The sequence below is a fragment of the Monodelphis domestica genome, chromosome 6 (genome assembly GCF_027887165.1).
Source record: "Monodelphis domestica isolate mMonDom1 chromosome 6, mMonDom1.pri, whole genome shotgun sequence".
NCBI classification, from domain to species: Eukaryota; Metazoa; Chordata; class Mammalia; order Didelphimorphia; family Didelphidae; genus Monodelphis; species Monodelphis domestica.
The window spans coordinates 11,974,357-11,993,436 of NC_077232.1; the positions used below are offsets into that span (position 1 = coordinate 11,974,357).

The 19,080-nt window shown below is 56.2% G+C and overlaps 1 protein-coding gene across 1 annotated transcript in view; it reads left to right on the forward strand.

Moving 5' to 3' along the window:
* The first annotated feature begins 226 nt into the window (after positions 1-226).
* The window catches only part of LOC130454968 (synaptotagmin-7-like), a 38,294-nt gene continuing 19,440 nt past the window's right edge, over positions 227-19,080 (forward strand). Inside the window, exon 1 of the mRNA XM_056801617.1 lies at positions 227-936. Coding sequence (XP_056657595.1) covers positions 894-936 — 43 coding nt within the window. The 5' untranslated portion in view covers positions 227-893. The remainder of the gene's footprint in view (positions 937-19,080) is intronic.

The following is a 19,080-nucleotide window of genomic DNA, read 5'->3' on the forward strand; positions in this document are numbered from 1 at the left end:
GGGGCACCCTGGAGCGAGGTGGCCGGCCACACGGCTCACGGCAGTTTCCCTTGCCCAGAGAGCGGGCGGGGTTGGGGTGGAGGGAGCCTAGGTCATCGGGGGGCGGGGCCTGGGGGAGGGGGGGGGGTGCTGCACCAGGACCCTCCCCCCGGGGGGCGGGGGAATAGGATGGGGCGGGCGGGGGGCGGGGGGCGGGCTGCGGGCGTTGCCCACGGGTGCCCCTGGTACCCGGGCGGCAGGCGCGGGCTGCAGTGCTCCAGGCGGCCGGCAGTGGGCAGCGGGGAGCGCGGGCTGGGAGCGGCGGCGGGGGCAGCGGGGCCAGTGGTAGCGGTGGTGGCCGTGGTGGTGGGACCGAGGCGCGCGCGCGCGCACTGCCAGCTCCCCCTCCCTGCCAGCTTGCCGTCCGCACCCCCCGCGAGCGCGCGCACACACATACACATACACACACATATACACACACACATACACACGCCCGCGCGCTCACTCCCCCAGCCCCACGCACGCACCGGCCCTGGGAGGCAGCGGCGGCGGCGGCGGCGGCGGCAGCGTGCTCCGCGCTCGCTCGGCGCTCGCTCAGCGCTCAGCTCCTGGGGCCCCCGCCCACGGCCGGTCCCGCCCGCTCCGTGGTCAGCCCAGTGCTCAGCACTCAGCGGGCGGCCCCCGCCCCGCCGGGCCCGGGCTCGCCCCCAGCCCATGCCCCGCAGCAGCAGCAGCGGCGGCGGCGGCGGGGACAGCGGGCACAGCAGAAGCAGCAGCGGGCACAGTGAGGACAGAGGCAGCGGCGGCGGCGGCGCCCCATGAGCCGGCAGGGCTTGGCGGGCGAGGCAGCGAGCCCGGGCCGGGGGTGGTACTGAGCCCCGGGGCGGAGAGGCGACAGCGCCCACGGTCGGACCATGTACCGGGACCCGGACACAGCCGGCGGCGGCGGCGGCCCAGGTAAGCGGGGACGGGCAGGCGGCGGCCCCTCGGGTGCCCAACGCAGCCCTCAGCTCTGTGCCCGCCTGTCCCGAGCCAGCCCTGGCGGGCTCCAGCTCCTCGGGCGACTGCGGGGCTCCCCGAGGACTCCACTTTGGGAGCGAGACTGACCCAGCCTTGGGTGGGCACCTGCTCGGAGTGGCCCTGATCCCCCGCTCCCCCCTCCCCCCGGCTCCGCGCCAGGCACCCGGGCTCCCGCAAGGACCTCCCTGCCACTGGTCCAAGGACAGCGTGTGTGGCAGAGCGAGGAGCAGCTGCCCACTCTGGACCAGGGGCTCCCCGGGAGGCCAGCTGCCCCTCAGGGGTACCCAGCTCCCTGGGGTAAAAACTGCCTGCAGCTGGCACAGGCAGCCACTCGCTGCCGGGGCTGGGGCTAGGGGATTGGAAGGGTCCAGAGGGGTGTCCGTGACAGGGCAGAGGGAACTGGTGTCAGCAGCCAACCTGGGGGCACCCTGCTGCGAATTGGGGGGGGCTGTAGCTGAGGGGAAAGTGTGTGTGTGTGATGTGGGGGAGCTGCTGGGGCCAGTGCGCAGAGAAGCAACACGAAAGAGGAAGAAGGTGGCCGTGGGGGCTGGGGAGGGCACGAGGTGAGCCGAGATGGTGCCAGCACTAATAACAGTAACTGGCAGTTTCTATTACAAAGCGCTTTAGGTAGATTATCCCTTGATTCTTATCAAGAAAATAGCCTGCTGGCCTTTTGCCAGTCCCGGACTGAGAGGCTCACTACACTCTTGTTTCTCTGTGTGTATGTACTGGGGAGAGATGTTCTAACTGCCTGTTCATTGCCCCAGAGGAACCTTCTTATGTCCTACCTAGCTGGCATCCCAGCAGCAGAGAAATCTCATCTCTTTCTTGGCAGGGCTGGTTCCTGTTTCCCTCTGCCATCCTGCTTCCCACCTGTGGCTACCCTCCTTGGTGCCTCTACCCCCTCCCCAAGGGCTGAACCCACCTCCCGTCCAATGGCAGGACCCCATGAGGGACCAGCCACTTCCCTTGCCCTTTCCCCTTCCCACAGCACTAGAAGCCCCCAGCTCTAGGCAAGTCATTTCCTTCCAGTCCTAGTAGGAGTGAACACTCCAGAGGATGAGGAGGGGAGCATCCCCCAGGCCTGTAGGAGTCCCAAAAGGTCCCTCTTTTAAGTAGAGGCTGGAGGATCTCAAAGCTTCTCTAAGGACGACAGTTCAAGTGGGATTTAGTGGCAGAAGGGGGACAGTGCCTAGCTCTGTCTGTCATCCCTGCCTTCTGGTGTCTGCCCTGCTCCCAGCAGGAGAAGCCTCATCCTATTCTTGTAGCCTTATGCCCATATTCCAGGGCAGGCCTGGAGGAGAACTACCAAAGGAAGCCCACCCTTCCCTCAATCCCAGCCTGCTTTAGTCCTGGCAGAGGGGTCAGGATCCCTACTTGGACAGAAAGTCCTCCATTGCCAAGATGTCAGTTCCTGTGGTCTGAGACCACCTGGGTGTCCCAGAGGGAGAAAATAAATCCACTAGGAGGGAACTGAGCTCCCCCCCTTTCCTGTGCCCCTCCTATACCTTGGCATGATGATGTCATTTGTGCCCGGGCATCTTCTCCTCTCCTGGTCTCTACCACTGACCCCAGAGGTTGTTCTGGGCAGCAGTGAGGGCATCTGTGCCCACCTGAAGCTCGATAACAATGCTGCCACCACCCCCTCTTTCTCCCTGGTGCTACTTTGGCCGTCCCTATCCTGGCATCAAGGCATAAGCCTATCTTGTAGACTCTCTGGGCAGCTGTGGGAATCACTCAGAACCAAGTCACTCTGCCCTCCTCAGTTTGGGGTGATTGGTGGGAGGATGGTTACTCCCCCACTGCACCCCCTCCCAGGGAATCGGGCAGCCTTGGGAAGGGTTAGATCCTTGACTGGTACATTGGAGGAGGAAGGAGGCCCTTCTTGCTGGACCTGAGAGGTTCTGGGCTCCATGGATTGCTCTCTGGCTCTCACTCTTCTTCCAGACTGGCCCTGGCTGTGGAGTTGACGTTCTTTCTCCCTTGGCACAGATCTTGCTGTCATTGTCCTTTTGCAGAATGGCTATGAGCTGCCCTTCCTTCAGTTTCCCTCCTTATTCCCCCCCATCCAAAGGGCCCCTCTAATCATGACTCTCAGACCCCCAGGCTCCCTTCTTATCTGTGTACCCTGCCCCTGGGGGCACCCAGCACAAATGATACCTGCGTGTGACCCTGTCCTCCCCCTGGGTCTGTGGCTGGGCTCCCTCTGCCCACCTGAGTACCAGTAACTTCTCCCCCCTCCCCATCTCAACCCCCCAGTATAGTTTGGGCTTGCCTTTGGAATCATCAGGACCACAGCCAGGCAGGAGCCACTCACCCTGTGGCCAGGGTATACGGGGATCCGCCTGAGCCCTTGTCCCATGGTGATCCCCCTTGTTCTCCTCCCACAAGTCCCACAGTGGTCTCAAACTGGAGGTATCAGAGGGAACCACAGACCCGGTTCAAATATGAGAGAACTGGAGAGAAAACAGCCTGACCCACCAGCAGCCACATGAGGGGACCTAGCCCAGCCGTGGGACCTATGATGAGGGTGTGCGCAAGGATCTCTGGGAAAAGGCAGTGGATAAGTGGATGCCTCACCAGCTGTACCTTGGCATCCTAAGTGATACTCCAAGCCCTCCCCATTTCTAATGTTTCCTCTTCCCTGGCCTGGAGCCCTGAATTTGCCCCCATGTCCTCCTTTCCTACAGATCTCCATTTGTCCTCTGCATTCTTCCACTGACATTCCCCCTCTTCTCTCCTCTCCTAAGCTTTCTCTCCTCTGCCCTCCTTCCTCCCAGCTCAGACTCCCTCTAGCCCTCCCTCCCTGAGGCTGGGCAGGGCCTCAGCTGGCCTGTAGGGGCCAGTGTTGCAGTGGGCAGGCTCGGGCAGCGCTGAGGCAGCCAGGAGAGAGGGAGAGGTGACCTTGTGGTGAGTGAATGAGCTGGGGACAGGGAGAGGAAACCAGCCCGCCAGCCAGGGGACTTTGGAGACCTTTGCCTGCCCTCCTGGTTCTGGAGCCCAGGGACAGGAACTCTTGGGCTACCTGGGATCTTAATGCATTGACTCAGAGGGTGTCAGAACTGAGAGAGACCTTAGAACCCAAAATGTCAGAGCTGGACAGAACCATAGGACCTAGAATATCAGAACTGGAATGGACCTGAAACATAGAATGTCAGAGCTGGATAGCAACTTAGAACCCAAAAGGTCAGATCTGGACAGGACTTTAGAACCTAGAATTTCAGAACTGGGATGGACCTAAAACATAGAATGTCAGAGCTGGATAGCAACTTAGAACCCAAAAGGTCAGAGCTGGACAGGACTTTAGAACCTAGAATGTCAGAACTGGGAGGACCCTAAAACATAGAATATTAGAATGAGAAGAGCTCTTAAAACAGAACATATTATGAGAGGTGGGAGGAATCTTAGAACCCAAAATTTCAGAACTGTACAGAACCTTAGAACACAGAATGATAGAGCTGGGAAAGATCTTAAAAACAGAATATAGTGTATGAGCTATAAGGTATCTTAGAGCCTAGAATGTTAGAACTGAGAAGGACCTTAGAACATAAACTGTCAGAGCTAGACAGAATCTTAAAACACAGAGTATCAAGATGGTAGGGATCTTAAAAATAGAACATATTATAAAAACTAAAAGGAACCTTAGTATCTAGAATGTCAGAGCTGGGAGAGATCTTATAATACAGACTGTCAGAACTGAACAGGACCTTAAAACCCAGAATGTCAGGGATAGACATCTTAGAACATAGAATGTAAGAGCTGGGAAGAAACTTCAAACAAAGAATATATTGGGAGAGCTAGAAGTTTTAGAACTTGTAATGTCAGAGCTAGATAGGATCTTAGAATCTAGAATGTCATGTCTGGACAAGACCTTAGAACCTAGAATGTCAGACTTTAGAACACAGAATGTCAGCTAGATAGGACTTTAGACTTTGGATTGTCAGCTAGACAGAACTGGATGGGTCCTTTGAACCTAAAATGACAGCTCTGGATAAGACCTTAGAATACAGGCTGTCAGAGCTAGATAGAACCTTATAAAATGGAATGTCAGAACTGGCTGGGTCCTTAGAGTCTAGAATGTCAGAGCTAGGTAAGACCTTAGAACACAGAACATCAGAGAGAGATGGGATCTTAGAACCTCGTATGTCAGAGCTAGACAGGATCTTAGAATCTAGAATGTCCTATCTGGACAAGCTCTTAGGACACAGAACATCAGAGAGAGATGGGATCTTAGAACCTCGTATGTCAGAGCTAGACAGGATCTTAGAATCTAGAATGTCCTATCTGGACAAGCTCTTAGGACACAGAACATCAGAGAGAGATGGGATCTTAGAACCTCGTATGTCAGAGCTAGACAGGATCTTAGAATCTAGAATGTCCTATCTGGACAAGCTCTTAGGACACAGAACATCAGAGAGAGATGGGATCTTAGAACCTCATATGTCAGAGCTAGACAGGATCTTAGAATCTAGAATGTCCTATCTGGACAAGCTCTTAGGACACAGAACATCAGAGAGAGATGGGATCTTAGAACCTCGTATGTCAGAGCTAGACAGGATCTTAGAATCTAGAATGTCCTATCTGGACAAGCTCTTAGGACACAGAACATCAGAGAGAGATGGGATCTTAGAACCTCGTATGTCAGAGCTAGACAGGATCTTAGAATCTAGAATGTCCTATCTGGACAAGCTCTTAGGACACAGAACATCAGAGAGAGATGGGATCTTAGAACCTCATATGTCAGAGCTAGACAGGATCTTAGAATCTAGAATGTCCTATCTGGACAAGCTCTTAGGACACAGAACATCAGAGAGAGATGGGATCTTAGAACCTCGTATGTCAGAGCTAGACAGGATCTTAGAATCTAGAATGTCCTATCTGGACAAACTCTTAGGACACAGAACATCAGAGAGAGATGGGATCTTAGAACCTCGTATGTCAGAGCTAGACAGGATCTTAGAATCTAGAATGTCCTATCTGGACAAGCTCTTAGGACACAGAGCATCAGAGAGAGATGGGATCTTAGAATCTAGAATGTCCTATCTGGACAAGCTCTTAGTACACAGAACATCAGAGAGAGATGGGATCTTAGAATCTAGAATGTCCTATCTGGACAAGCTCTTAGTACACAGAACATCAGAGAGAGATGGGATCTTAGAATCTAGAATGTCCTATCTGGACAAGCTCTTAGGACACAGAACATCAGTGTCAAACAGGACGTTAGAACATGGAATGTCAGAACCGAACGGGACCTCAGAACCCAGAATGTCAGAGCTGGGAGGATTCTTACAGCACAGATTGTCAGAGCTGAACAGGACTTTAGGACCTGGAATGTCAGAGCTGGAGAAGCCCTTAGGACATAAGAGTGTTGGATGTGGGAAGATCTTAAAACAGAACATATTGCGAGAGCTGGAAGGGCCCTTGGAACATGAAACCCTGAAAGCTGGGAGCATCCTTGGCACATAGAATGGCAGGGGCTTAAAGCAGAGTGTGTCACAGCTGGCAGGGATCAGAAAATAGATGGGAGTCAGTCGGAGCACCCAAGGGCCTCCAGCCACCTTGTTCAGGCCCTCACTTCGCAGGGGAGGAATCAGGCGCAGAGCTAAGCCCCTGCCTCTTCACTCCTCCTCCAGTGGGCAGCTGGACCCAGGATTGGCTCAGGGACACTGAAAGAAGAGGCCGGGTGTGGGAGGGGGACCTGGGTGCAGCGGTCTCAGGAGTGGGGCCTGGCCGGGGAGGCAATAGGTGGAGGGCAGAGTAGGGTTGGCCTCCCAAGAGATCCCGAGTGGTCGCATCTAACTGGGGCACGACGCCAAGACTCTCTTGTGCTCCCCAGACCTCTGTCGAGGATCGCGGCCAAGTACACCCCCGGCACATCTTGGGGTGAGCCATTCTGGCCCTCCCTTAGGGCCGAGCAGGTCTCCTGAGGCCAGGCAGGCAGAGTAGCCATGGCGGCCTCCAGATTGGGAGGGAAGAGAGCAGGTGGTTTGGGGGCTGCAGCTGGGGGTTCCACCAGGCCCCCCGCCCTGGAACTCGTTCCAGAGCCGTCACTGTGGAAACAGCCCCACTTGAGCTCCCTGTGCGTGAGGCCGGTGGAGGCAGCCTGGCGGCCTCGTCTGGTGTTCAAGGACACTGGGAGGAGAAGGAGAGGGCCTGGCACAGGGGGTGGGGGGGGCAGGGGATCGGGGACAGCAAGGCAGTGGGGGGGCCCTGGGCATGGGGGGGGGATCAGGGGACAGCAAGGCAGCGGGGGGGCCTGGGCATGGGGGGGGCAGGGGATCAGGGACAGCAAGGCAGCGGGGAGGCCTGGGCACGGGGGGGGGCAAGGGATCAGGGACAGCAAGGCAGTGGGGGGGCCCTGGGCATGGGGGGGGGATCAGGGGACAGCAAGGCAGCGGGGGGGCCTGGGCATGGGGGGGGCAGGGGATCAGGGGACAGCAAGGCAGCGGGGAGGCCTGGGCACGGGGGGGGGGCAAGGGATCAGGGACAGCAAGGCAGCGGGGGGGCCTGGGCATGGGGGGGGCAGGGGATCAGGGACAGCAAGGCAGCGGGGGGGCCTGGGCATGGGGGGGGCAGGGGATCAGGGACAGCAAGGCAGCGGGGAGGCCTGGGCACGGGGGGGGGGCAAGGGATCAGGGACAGCAAGGCAGCGGGGGGGCCTGGGCATGGGGGGGGCACCTGGAAGCCAGCAGTGGGTCATCGGGTCCGAGCGGCGCCCCCTTCCACATCCCTGAGCACGCACACACCCTGGGATGCCTCGAGGTTGCCAAGGGGCTGAGGCTGGAGGTGGGGGGAGAGACTGTTGCTGAGAGCCATCACGGGAGAGTCCTGAGGGAGCCCCCGTGTCCCCCTTCTTGTCCCCTGACTGCCCCCCTCTCTCTGGGCTCCTGGAGCTGACATGGACCCTCCCCAGCAGGCAGGAGACCCCGCCCACGCCGGCCAAGCAGGGGGGTCCCCCTTCTTGGGAGATGCCTGGGATGCCAGGGCGGGGTGAGAGGGCAGCGAGGGTGGCAGACAGTGCTGGGGGAGGTCAGGCCTCTATTCGGTAGGTCTCTGCCCTGGACGGGTGCCCGAGCCAACACTGCCAAGGGCAGCCTGTGCCAAGGCCGGGGCGGGTGGTGCCAGATTCATGGGGGCAGGGCTGTGGCCTGCCAGCGAGTCTGGGGGGGCAACCGCTGGCCAAGGGGCACGAGCGTCCGTCTCCAGTCCGCCGGGGGATGGAATGCAGCTGGCGGGAGGTGTGGCGCCTTTGCGAAGGGTCGCGGCCCCACGGCAGCGACTCGAGAGGAGAGCCAAGCTTGTGGCCGGGCTGCATCCCCTGGGGGCGGGGGCTGAGCCTTTGGGGGAGGGCGGCATCGCAGACGGCGCCCTGAGCCTCAGTTTCCACATCTGTAAAATGGGGGCGGTGAGGCAGGTCCAGGGACCGGTGACGCTGATGGCCCTGGAGGCTGGGCCAGGAGGTGAGGACGGTCTGGACCACTCCGCGGAGGCTGCCTGCGTGAGGGGGAGCTCTGGGAGCGGCGAGGGAGGGGGGAGGGGCAGGTGGGAGGGGGAGGCTCGGGCTGCTCGTGCAGCAGCTGGGCCGCTGTCATAACTGCGCTAATCTGAGTACCCGTGCAAGCTGTAAACAGCACTTAATGAGTTTATTTGGAGTGAGGTGCTTCTAGGTGTGCCAGGGGAGCTGGGAGCCGGCCTCCCTGGGGGCCCCCCACCCTGCTGCCTTCCTTTGCCCTGCGGCCTTGCTCTCCGCTGGGCAGCGTCCTCCTTAGCTGGACGGTTCCAGTGGGGGGAGGCTGGGGGGCACTCTGGGACCCCAGAGTGGGGCCTGAGCCTGGCCAGAGGCGGCACGGCATCATGGGAAGCCTGGCTTTGAGTTCCTGTCTTGCCACTTGATTCCCTTCACAGATGCAGGACTTCCGTGTCTCCCTGTCTCCAGCCGGAGTCCGTGGACAGCCTTCAGGGCTCTGTGACCGCAGAGGAAAACAGCCCCTCTTTATTCCAAAACTGGAGACTTTCTTTGGGATTCTGGGCATTCTGCTTCTTGAATTAAAAGCATTATTCTGAGAAGGGGTCCAGAGGCAGATCCGTGATTTAGAAGGCCGAGCCTCCGGGCCTGGCGGGGATGCCCTGAGCCTCTCGCCGGTCCTCAGTCTTCACACAGGGGCTGCCAGCATGGCTTTTAGGAGCGGGTCATCCCTTCTATCCCTCCTCCCTCCTCCCCTGGCCCCCGGGGGCCCCCATGCCTCTGCTCACTGTCCACTGGCCGTGGGTGTAAGTTTCACAGTGACACTGCCCTCAGCAGGCCATAAAAGCCCAGGACTCACCCCGACAGGGCCATCAAATTGGGGGTGCAAAGGAGGAACTAACACAAGATTAGAGAAGGTCCAGGCTGAGAGGGGCCTCTGAACAAGAATGGTAGAAGTAGGAGAGACCTTAGAACCTAGAGTCAGAGCTGGAGGGGCCTTAGAACCTAGAGTGTCAGAGCTGGAGGGGCCTTAGAACCTAGAGTGTCAGAGCTGGAGGGGCCTTAGAACCTAGAGTCAGAGCTGGAGGGGCCTTAGAACCTAGAGTGTCAGAGCTGGAGGGGCCTTAGAACCTAGAGTGTCAGAGCTGGAGGGGCCTTAGAACCTAGAGTCAGAGCTGGAGGGGCCTTAGAACCTAGAGTCAGAGCTGGAGGGGCCTTAGAACCTAGAGTGTCAGAGCTGGAGGGGCCTTAGAACCTAGAGTGTCAGAGCTGGAGGGGCCTTAGAACCTAGAGTCAGAGCTGGAGGGGCCTTAGAACCTAGAGTGTCAGAGCTGGAGGGGCCTTAGAACCTAGAGTGTCAGAGCTGGAGGGGCCTTAGAACCTAGAGTGTCAGAGCTGGAGGGGCCTTAGAACCTAGAGTGTCAGAGCTGGAGGGGCCTTAGAACCTAGAGTGTCAGAGCTGGAGGGGCCTTAGAACCTAGAGTCAGAGCTGGAGGGGCCTTAGAACCTAGAGTGTCAGAGCTGGAGGGGCCTTAGAACCTAGAGTGTCAGAGCTGGAGGGGCCTTAGAACCTAGAGTCAGAGCTGGAGGGGCCTTAGAACCTAGAGTGTCAGAGCTGGAGGGGCCTTAGAACCTAGAGTGTCAGAGCTGGAGGGGCCTTAGAACCTAGGGTGTCAGAGCTGGAGGGGCCTTAGAACCTAGAGTGTCAGAGCTGGAGGGGCCTTAGAACCTAGAGTGTCAGAGCTGGAGGGGCCTTAGAACCTAGAGTGTCAGAGCTGGAGGGGCCTTAGAACCTAGAGTGTCAGAGCTGGAGGGGCCTTAGAACCTAGAGTCAGAGCTGGAGGGGCCTTAGAACCTAGAGTGTCAGAGCTGGAGGGGCCTTAGAACATAGAGTGTCAGAGCTAGAAGGGCCTTAGAACATAGAGTGTCAGAGCTGGAGGGGCCTTAGAACCTAGAGTGTCAGAGCTGGAGGGGCCTTAGAACCTAGAGTGTCAGAGCTGGAGGGGCCTTAGAACCTAGAGTGTCAGAGCTGGAGGGGCCTTAGAACATAGAGTGTCAGAGCTAGAAGGGCCTTAGAACATAGAGTGTCAGAGCTGGAGGGGCCTTAGAATATAGGATGTCAGAGCTGGAGGGGCCTTAGAACCTAGAGTGTCAGAGCTGGAGGGGCCTTAGAACCTAGAGTGTCAGAGCTGGAGGGGCCTTAGACCTAGAGTGTCAGAGCTGGAGGGGCCTTAGAACCTAGAGTGTCAGAGCTGGAGGGGCCTTAGAACCTAGAGTGTCAGAGCTGGAGGGGCCTTAGACCTAGAGTGTCAGAGCTGGAGGGGCCTTAGAACCTAGAGTGTCAGAGCTGGAGGGGCCTTAGAACCTAGAGTGTCAGAGCTGGAGGGGCCTTAGAACCTAGAGTGTCAGAGCTGGAGGGGCCTTAGAACCTAGAGTCAGAGCTGGAGGGGCCTTAGAACCTAGAGTGTCAGAGCTGGAGGGGCCTTAGAACCTAGAGTGTCAGAGCTGGAGGGGCCTTAGAACCTAGGGTGTCAGAGCTGGAGGGGCCTTAGAACCTAGAGTGTCAGAGCTGGAGGGGCCTTAGAACCTAGAGTGTCAGAGCTGGAGGGGCCTTAGAACCTAGAGTGTCAGAGCTGGAGGGGCCTTAGAACATAGAGTGTCAGAGCTAGAAGGGCCTTAGAACATAGAGTGTCAGAGCTGGAGGGGCCTTAGAACCTAGAGTCAGAGCTGGAGGGGCCTTAGAACCTAGAGTGTCAGAGCTGGAGGGGCCTTAGAACATAGAGTGTCAGAGCTAGAAGGGCCTTAGAACATAGAGTGTCAGAGCTGGAGGGGCCTTAGAACATAGAGTGTCAGAGCTAGAAAGAAAGGCCTTAGAACATAGAGTGTCAGAGCTAGAAGGGCCTTAGAACATAGGATGTCAGAGCTGGAGGGGCCTTAGAACATAGAGTGTCAGAGCTAGAAGGGCCTTAGAGCAGAGTGTGTCAGAGCTGGAGGGGCCTTAGGACATAGAGTGTCAGAGCTGGAGGGGCCTTAGAACATAGAATGTCAGAGCTGGAGCATTCTTAGAACTCAGAATGTCAGAGCTAGAAAGAAAGGCCTTAGAATATAGAGTGTCAGAGCTAGAAGAGCCTTAGAACAGAGAGTGTCAGAGCTAGAAGGGCTACTTAGAACATAGAGTAGAGCTGGAAGGGCCTTAGAACATAGAATGTCAGAGCTGGAGCATTCTTAGAACATAGAGTGTCAGAGCTAGAAAGAAAGGCCTTAGAACATAGAGTGTCAGAGATAGAAGGGCCTTAGAACATAGAGTGTCAGAGCTAGAAGGGCCTTAGAACCTAGAGTGTCAGAGTTGCAAGGGCCTTAGAACATAGAATGTCAGAGCTGGAAGGGACCTTAGAACAGAGAATGTCAGAGCTGGAAAGAAAGGCCTTAGAATATAGAGTGTCAGAGCTAGAAGAGCCTTAGAACTTAGAGTGTCAGAGCTAGAAGGGCCTTAGAACAGAGAATGTCAGAGCTAGAAGGGCCTTAGAACATAGAGTGTCAGGGCTAGAAGGGCCTTAGAACAGAGAATGTCAGAGCTGGAGGGGCCTTAGAATATAGAATGTCAGAGTTGGAAGGGACCTTAGAACATAGAGTGTCAGGGCTAGAAGGGCCTTAGAACAGAAAATGTCAGAGCTGGAGCATTCTTAGAACATAGAGTGTCAGAGCTAGAAAGAAAGGCCTTAGAACATAGAGTGTCAGAGCTAGAAGGGCCTTAGAACAGAGAATGTCAGAGCTAGAAGGGCCTTAGAACATAGAGTGTCAGAGCTAGAAGGGCCTTAGAACATAGGATGTCAGAGCTGGAGGGGCCTTAGAACCTAGAGTGTCAGAGTTGCAAGGGCCTTAGAACATAGAATGTCAGAGCTGGAAGGGACCTTAGAACAGAGAATGTCAGAGCTGGAAAGAAAGGCCTTAGAATATAGAGTGTCAGAGCTGGAGGGGCCTTAGAACTTAGAGTGTCAGAGCTAGAAGGGCCTTAGAACAGAGAATGTCAGAGCTAGAAGGGCCTTAGAACATAGAGTGTCAGGGCTAGAAGGGCCTTAGAACATAGAGTGTCAGGGCTAGAAGGGCCTTAGAACAGAGAATGTCAGAGCTAGAAGGGCCTTAGAACATAGAGTGTCAGGGCTAGAAGGGCCTTAGAACAGAGAATGTCAGAGCTGGAGGGGCCTTAGAATATAGAATGTCAGAGTTGGAAGGGACCTTAGAACAGAGAATGTCAGAGCTAGAAGGGCCTTAGAACAGAGAATATCAGAGCTGGAGGGGCCTTAGAATATAGAATGTCAGAGTTGGAAGGGACCTTAGAACAGAGAATATCAGAGCTGGAGGGGCCTTAGAATATAGAATGTCAGAGCTAGAAGGGCCTTTAGAATATAGAATGTCAGAGCTAGAAGGGCCTTTAGAACAGAGAATGTCAGAGCTGGAGGGGCCTTAGAATATAGAATGTCAGAGTTGGAAGGGACCTTAGAACAGAGAATGTCAGAGCTAGAAGGGCCTAGAACAGAGAATGTCAGAGCTAGAAGGGCCTAGAACATAGAATGTCAGAGCTGGAGGGGCCTTAGAACTCTTTGGATGTAGAATGTCTCAATGACAGAATCACAGAATCTCTGAGTCGGCAGGTAGGCCTCTGAGATCTACTTGTCCGTCCTGACTGTCACCACAAAAGCCTTTTTATCATATTGCTGGTAGAAGTCGACAGTTAGTCTCTGCTGGTTGGCTTCTTCAGATGAGGCCCCAGGCTTTGCCCTCTGGTAGCCCGTTTCCCTTTGGGCATCTCACAGTCACTGAGCTGGACGTTCCTGGCTCTAGTGTATTCCGGTTGTTCCGGGTCCTCTTTGGGGCCAAGCAGAACAAGTAGGACGTCCCTTTCCTGGGCTTCTGGGCTGTTGCTGTGTCCCTTCTCCCCCTGTCCCTGCCTGCTCTTCTCTGGCTCTTCTCTAGCCATCCAAGCTCTTAGAACTGACTGTCCCTGGCCCGGTCACCGCCTCGTCGTCGTTCTTCTTAGCTTTTGTGTCGTCAGTTTACCCATCAGCCCTTCTATAGAAGTTCCTAACAGAGAAAAATCAGCTCTGCTGCTGCTGGAGTGTGTGTCGGTGAGACAGAGACAGAGACAGAGACAAAATGCACAATAACAAGGGTAGGAATTTCGAGTTCAGCTGAAAAGGGCAGAGGAAGATTAAAAACCAACCAACAAACAAATCCTTACCTTCTGCTTCCATAGTATCAGTTATAGGGCACAAGAGCCACAAGGGCTAGCAGTGGAGGTTCAGTGACTTCCCCAGGGTCACACTACTAAGAAGCATCTGAGGTCAAATTTGAACCCAGGACCTCCTATCCTGGTTTTCTATCCAATAGTGAGCCACCTAGCTTGGCCTTTGGAGCAAGATTGTCGTGACCTTTGACCCACAGATCTGGGAGGAAAAGAGAATTCCTGGTGTCCAACCCACAGTGTCAGGACCTGGAGGAGACTATATGTCACTCCCTTCCAAGTCCCAGGTGCGAAGGTTGGGATGGGAGAGAAGGGAAGCCCTCTGGAACAATGAGTGTTCCATGGACCAATCATGGACCAGAGCTCTTGATGTGGAGAACGTTCTCCACCTTCTAGCTTGGGATGGAGATCAGAGCTCTAGGACAGACGAGGCTGGGGGTTCCGGGTCACAAGCTTTTGCTTCTGGGAAGGACACATGAAGCATCCGGGGGCCTCGCGGGCTGGGGGGGGGGGTGCTCAGTGGGCAAAGGCCCTCGCTCGGTCTCCTGGGAATGTGGCTGGAGGACTTGGGGTGGCACCAAAGGGAGGCAGCTCACGGGGGGCAGCAGAGAAGAGAGCCATGCGGCTAATGTGTCCAATTAAATTACTTTAAACCCTGCTGCGGCAGCTGCTCCCGGCGGGCCCCTGAGTACAAATTGGATCCGTCTCATTACCACAGGTCGGTGGAAGCAGGGCGGGGGGCTGGGGGGTGGATGGCCGTCTCTGCCCTCGTGACTCCCCAAAGCTTCAGGGCCCTTCTTGAGCCCCCGGCGGTAGCTGTGGTGCTTCTGAGGACGTCCCTCCTGGACCGTTGCTGTCTTGATCGTTACTTGTGAGGCGGGAATGGCCTCCGAGGAGGGTCGGGCCCAGACACAGCCTCCCCCTCCCTGAGCGTCTCCTGATCCTGAGCCAGTGGTTCTGGGCCCTTTTAAACCCTTTCCTTCTGGCTTGCTCTCGCCAGCACAGCGCCGAGGGCTCCGCAGTTGGGGCTGAGTGGTTTTCCCAGGATCGCCCAAGTAGGACGTCTCTGAGGCCCTCCTCCAGGCCTGGCATTACCCAGCGTCCAATGCCAGGGGACCTGCCCCTCCTGGCAGCCCCTTCTGGGAGAAGCCCTCCCTTGGCAGGGAATTTCTGTTCCCCCCAGGTCCCCAGGCCAATAGCCCCTCCCCTCCTCATCCACGGAGGTGCCCAGCTCTGCCCTCATCCTGCCCACCAGAGGCCTCTGAGCCCTCCTCTCTGGCCTTGGAGCCATGGCCCAGGATTGCTTTCAAGATGAAAAGTGATAAAAAGAAAATGGGATTGGTACGAAACCAGAAGCCTCCCTCCTTCAGAAAGGCTTCCTGGATTTCCCCAACTAGCCACGATCTCTCTCGTCTAATCTCCCAACACTTTATACTTGCATTTTTCCCAGTGCTTCCTTGGTGTTATTATTGACACACTTGCAGGCCTTCCTAGTGGATGGGAAGCTTCCTGGGCTCAGGGACTGTGGATTCTGTTTTTAGACCTTTTCCTTTGTACCTGCAGAGGCCCTTCTCACCTCCTAAGTCTGAGAGCAGGAAAGGGCCTCCTCATTTTACAGATGAAGAAACTGAGGCCAGAGCTCACCCACGCCCAAGGAGGGAGTTGGTCTATTGACTTTGGCTCCTAAACAGCAGAAAACATGGATTATCTGTTGCAGCCTCCTCACTTGATCATGGAAGCAAAGCAGGCGCAAAGATGAGGTTGACTTACCCAAGGTCACTGAGCCGGTCTCCACTGAGACCGGGCTCATTGCCCTACAGGGAGCCACCTCCAAAAGGGGGACAAGCCGGCCCCTTGCCACATTCTAGGGGGGCCGAGGGGCTCCAGGGCATCCCCAGCCTCGTGCTGGAAGGGGGCTTTGGGCCTGGGGCATCCTCTCGGGTCTGGACCGGTGGACTATGGAATGGCCAATCCGAGCAGGGGCAGCAGTTCCAGGGCTACAGACTTGATCTGGCAGAGGAGAAGGTGCCCCAGTGGCACGGAGCCAGCCTGGGAGCCTCCTCTTAGGAGAGCCCCACTTTCCATGATCCTGGCAGGAGCAGGATGAGACTGCCGTGCCCCACAGACTATCTTGGGCCTGTGAGCAACAGAGCAGAACCCTAAGGGTGCCTGCCACACGGCTGCTAAGGCTGAGCTTGAGTACCCATGAATGCCAGGCTTGTCTCCAGGGCAACTAGGCGTGCCACCCCCTCCTCTGTGCCCACAGCCTCTGGCACAAGGACCAACTTTCACAGCTGGGCCTGAGCCTGTCTTCCCACCTTTCCCCAGAGTCACCCAAGGCCAAATGCCTGCACTCCTGGCCTCCGAACACGCCCATGTGGACTGGCATTGGGGGCTGTGGGTACGCCTGGCATGCCTCCTCCCCAGCAGGGAAGCATGTGGCTGTGGGGAGCCTCGCACAGAGCCTGGCACACTGAGCACTCAGCAAATGTCTGAATTATCCATGCCTCCCATACCAGGTAGGCTCTGCGCCATCTCCCCTAGGAGAGCTTGTGGGATTTCACGTGTCTAGATTTCATGTTGGGGTCCACAGGTCTGATACCAAGACAAGAGGTGGCTGGTACCTGCCCAGGGAGGCTCTGTCCCAGAGGAAGGAGGCAGCTTAGAGTCATGGGGGGGGGGAGGGAGAAAAGCCTTGAATTGGCAGTTAGGAGACCTGAGTTCAGGTTTCATCTCTGGCCCTAACTGGCTGGGTGACCTTGAGCAAGTCACTGCATTTTCTCTGTGTCTCGGGGGTCCCTTCCTACACTGGCAGGCATGGCACCAAGGAAGGAATATCGGATTTACAGTTAGGTCAATCACTCCCTATTTCTGGGACCTGCAGAAAGTCACCTGCCAACTCCAGGCCTCAGTTTCCTCATCTCTAAAAAGAGGAGGCTCCACTGGCGTGACTGCCAAGGGTCCTTCCAGGCAGGATCCTGGAGTCTGAGGTCCTGCCCATTCTGACAGTGTGTGTTCTCAGGGCTTTCCCAGAGCCCACAGTCTGGCTCCTGCGTTGCTTCCGCACCCCAAGGACTCTGGGCTTGCAGCTGACCCTCCTGGCACTGCCTCTCCAGTTAGAATGGGAGCTCCCTGAGAGCTGGGGCCGGCTTGCTTTTTCATTGGGCTCTCTGGCTCTTGGCACAATTCTCTGCACATAGTAAGGACTTAATGAATACTTTATGGAAGGAAAACAGTCTCAAACATGAGAATTGACTTACCCAAGGTCACAGGCCTAATAGATGGCAGAGTCCAGACAGGGCCTCCCTGGCTCCTTTCCACAACAAGGATCTACCTTGAAAGGGGAGACAAACATTTCTTCGTTCCAGTATGCTGGGTCCTGAGGCCCCTTCCCTTAGCTCTGACCTCCCCTGCGCCAAGGCCTCTCCCTCCCAACTCCTGCTTTCATGTGTTTCTTGGATGGGTGCCTCCGTGGTTGGGAAAGATGGCAGAATCCCTCCAGGGATCTTCTTTGATTCTGAGCCCTGGGTCCTTAGAAACATGGGCATTCCTCAGGCTGGCTCGCCAATACCACCTGACGGAATGAGTCCTTCCATCTTGATTCAGGCGCTGACCCTCCTGGCAAAGGGCCGAAGGATGAGATTACCTTATCCCCCACGCTGGGCATCTTCTCCTGAGACATTGTGGCTGAGTGGTGGGGGTCGGAGGCTGCTAGGCCTGAATCCCAGACCTTTCAGGATAGGAAGGTGCATGACCCCAGCCCTCTCCGAGACCCCAAAGTTGTGTGCATGGAAAGTGGTCCATTCCATATATCTGTGCTCTGACAGCACAGCCCTGGGCCCTCTCTTCCTGATCGAGAGGGCACAGAGCAGTGGACACCCTGGAGGAGTGGCAAGCATGCTGCCTCAGTTTCCCTCTTTCCACCGGGCTTCTCACCAGAAGGAGACTTGGCATTGAAGACTTCTCCCTCTGGCATTGCATCCCTTCTACCCCACAGTACTCTAAACCTGGAGAATAAGCAGTTGTGTGCCCCCCATAGGCCCCTATCCCTTCCCCTTCCCCCCAGCCCTCTCCTGACTGGGGAAGTGCGAAGAGAGTGATTTCACAGCCTGTCAGCTGAGGCCTAAAAATACCTCAAGCTCCCAAGCTGCTTGGGCAGGGAGGAGGAAAGAACAGGGGGACAGGGTGGGGTGGGTGGCAGGAGGGAGCATGGGCTCTGGCCAAAGGAGTGCCACCCCATGCCCCAACCCTTGCCCTCTCTCTCTGGAACCTTCTAGTTCAGCCTCCTCTTCTAGACCACTTCCTGAAGGCCTCCTCTGTCCCCAGGTCAGCCCATGGGGCACATGGATGTGCCCAGGCCCTCTCCTCTTCAACCCCTCCAGCCCCAGACTCAGTTCCTCTAAAGATCCCTGGCAAGGAGACTCCCCATAGGGCCCAAGGGGGGCTCCAGGCTTCCCTGCCTGGCTAGAGAGGGACATGGAGAAATGTTTGGTGTGCCTGTTGGCATGTGTGGGCACGGATGTGGGAACATGCCTGAGGCAGCCCTTGAGCTGCCCGTCTTCCATCCCTGGCATCTCTCCAGCTCCTGGCACTACCGAGAACTCATAGATCATCAGCTTTCAGGCTGGAAGAGCTGGCTGTACGATCGTAGGGTTAGGGTTAGCGATAGAAAGGACCTCATTGGCTGTCCAGCACAGCCCCTCATTTTACAGAAGAGGAGGCTGAGGCCAGGGAAGGGTGGATGGAGAGTACTGTACTTGGTTTCTGGAAGACCCGAGTTCAAATCCTGTTTCAGACATTTACTAGCTTCTGGCCCCTGAGCAAATTACTTAACCACTCTCTCTCAGTTTCCCCATCTGGACCATGGGACTAACAGTAGCATCTGCCCCCAAGGGTTGTTGTGACAGCAGATGAGATACCCATTATATGTAAAACACTCTGAGGGTGTCAGCTGCTATTAGTAGTTTAAAAAAAAATTTTTTTTTTTACAAAGTCACATTAAGAGTTAATGGCAGAGGGGCAGTTTGGTGGCTCAGTAGATGGAGAGCCAGGTCTGGAGAAAGGAGGTCTTGGGTTCAAATATCAGACACTTCCTAGCTGTGTGACCCTGGACAAGTCACTTAACCCCCACTGCCTATCTCTTAAGCCTTGGAACCAGTACATAGTGTTGATTCTAAGATAGCAAGTAAGGGTTAAAAACAAAACAAAACAGGTTATGAAGCCCGTCAGACCTGGCTGGGGATAGAAAGACAGACGAAAACCAAGCAAACCAACCTACCCCTGCCCTCAGGAGTAAGGAGGCAGAGAGGTACCTGGGCTGTCCACAAGCTGGTGCCAAGTCGGTAAAGCCAGGGGCCAGGAGGGGCCTCCTGTG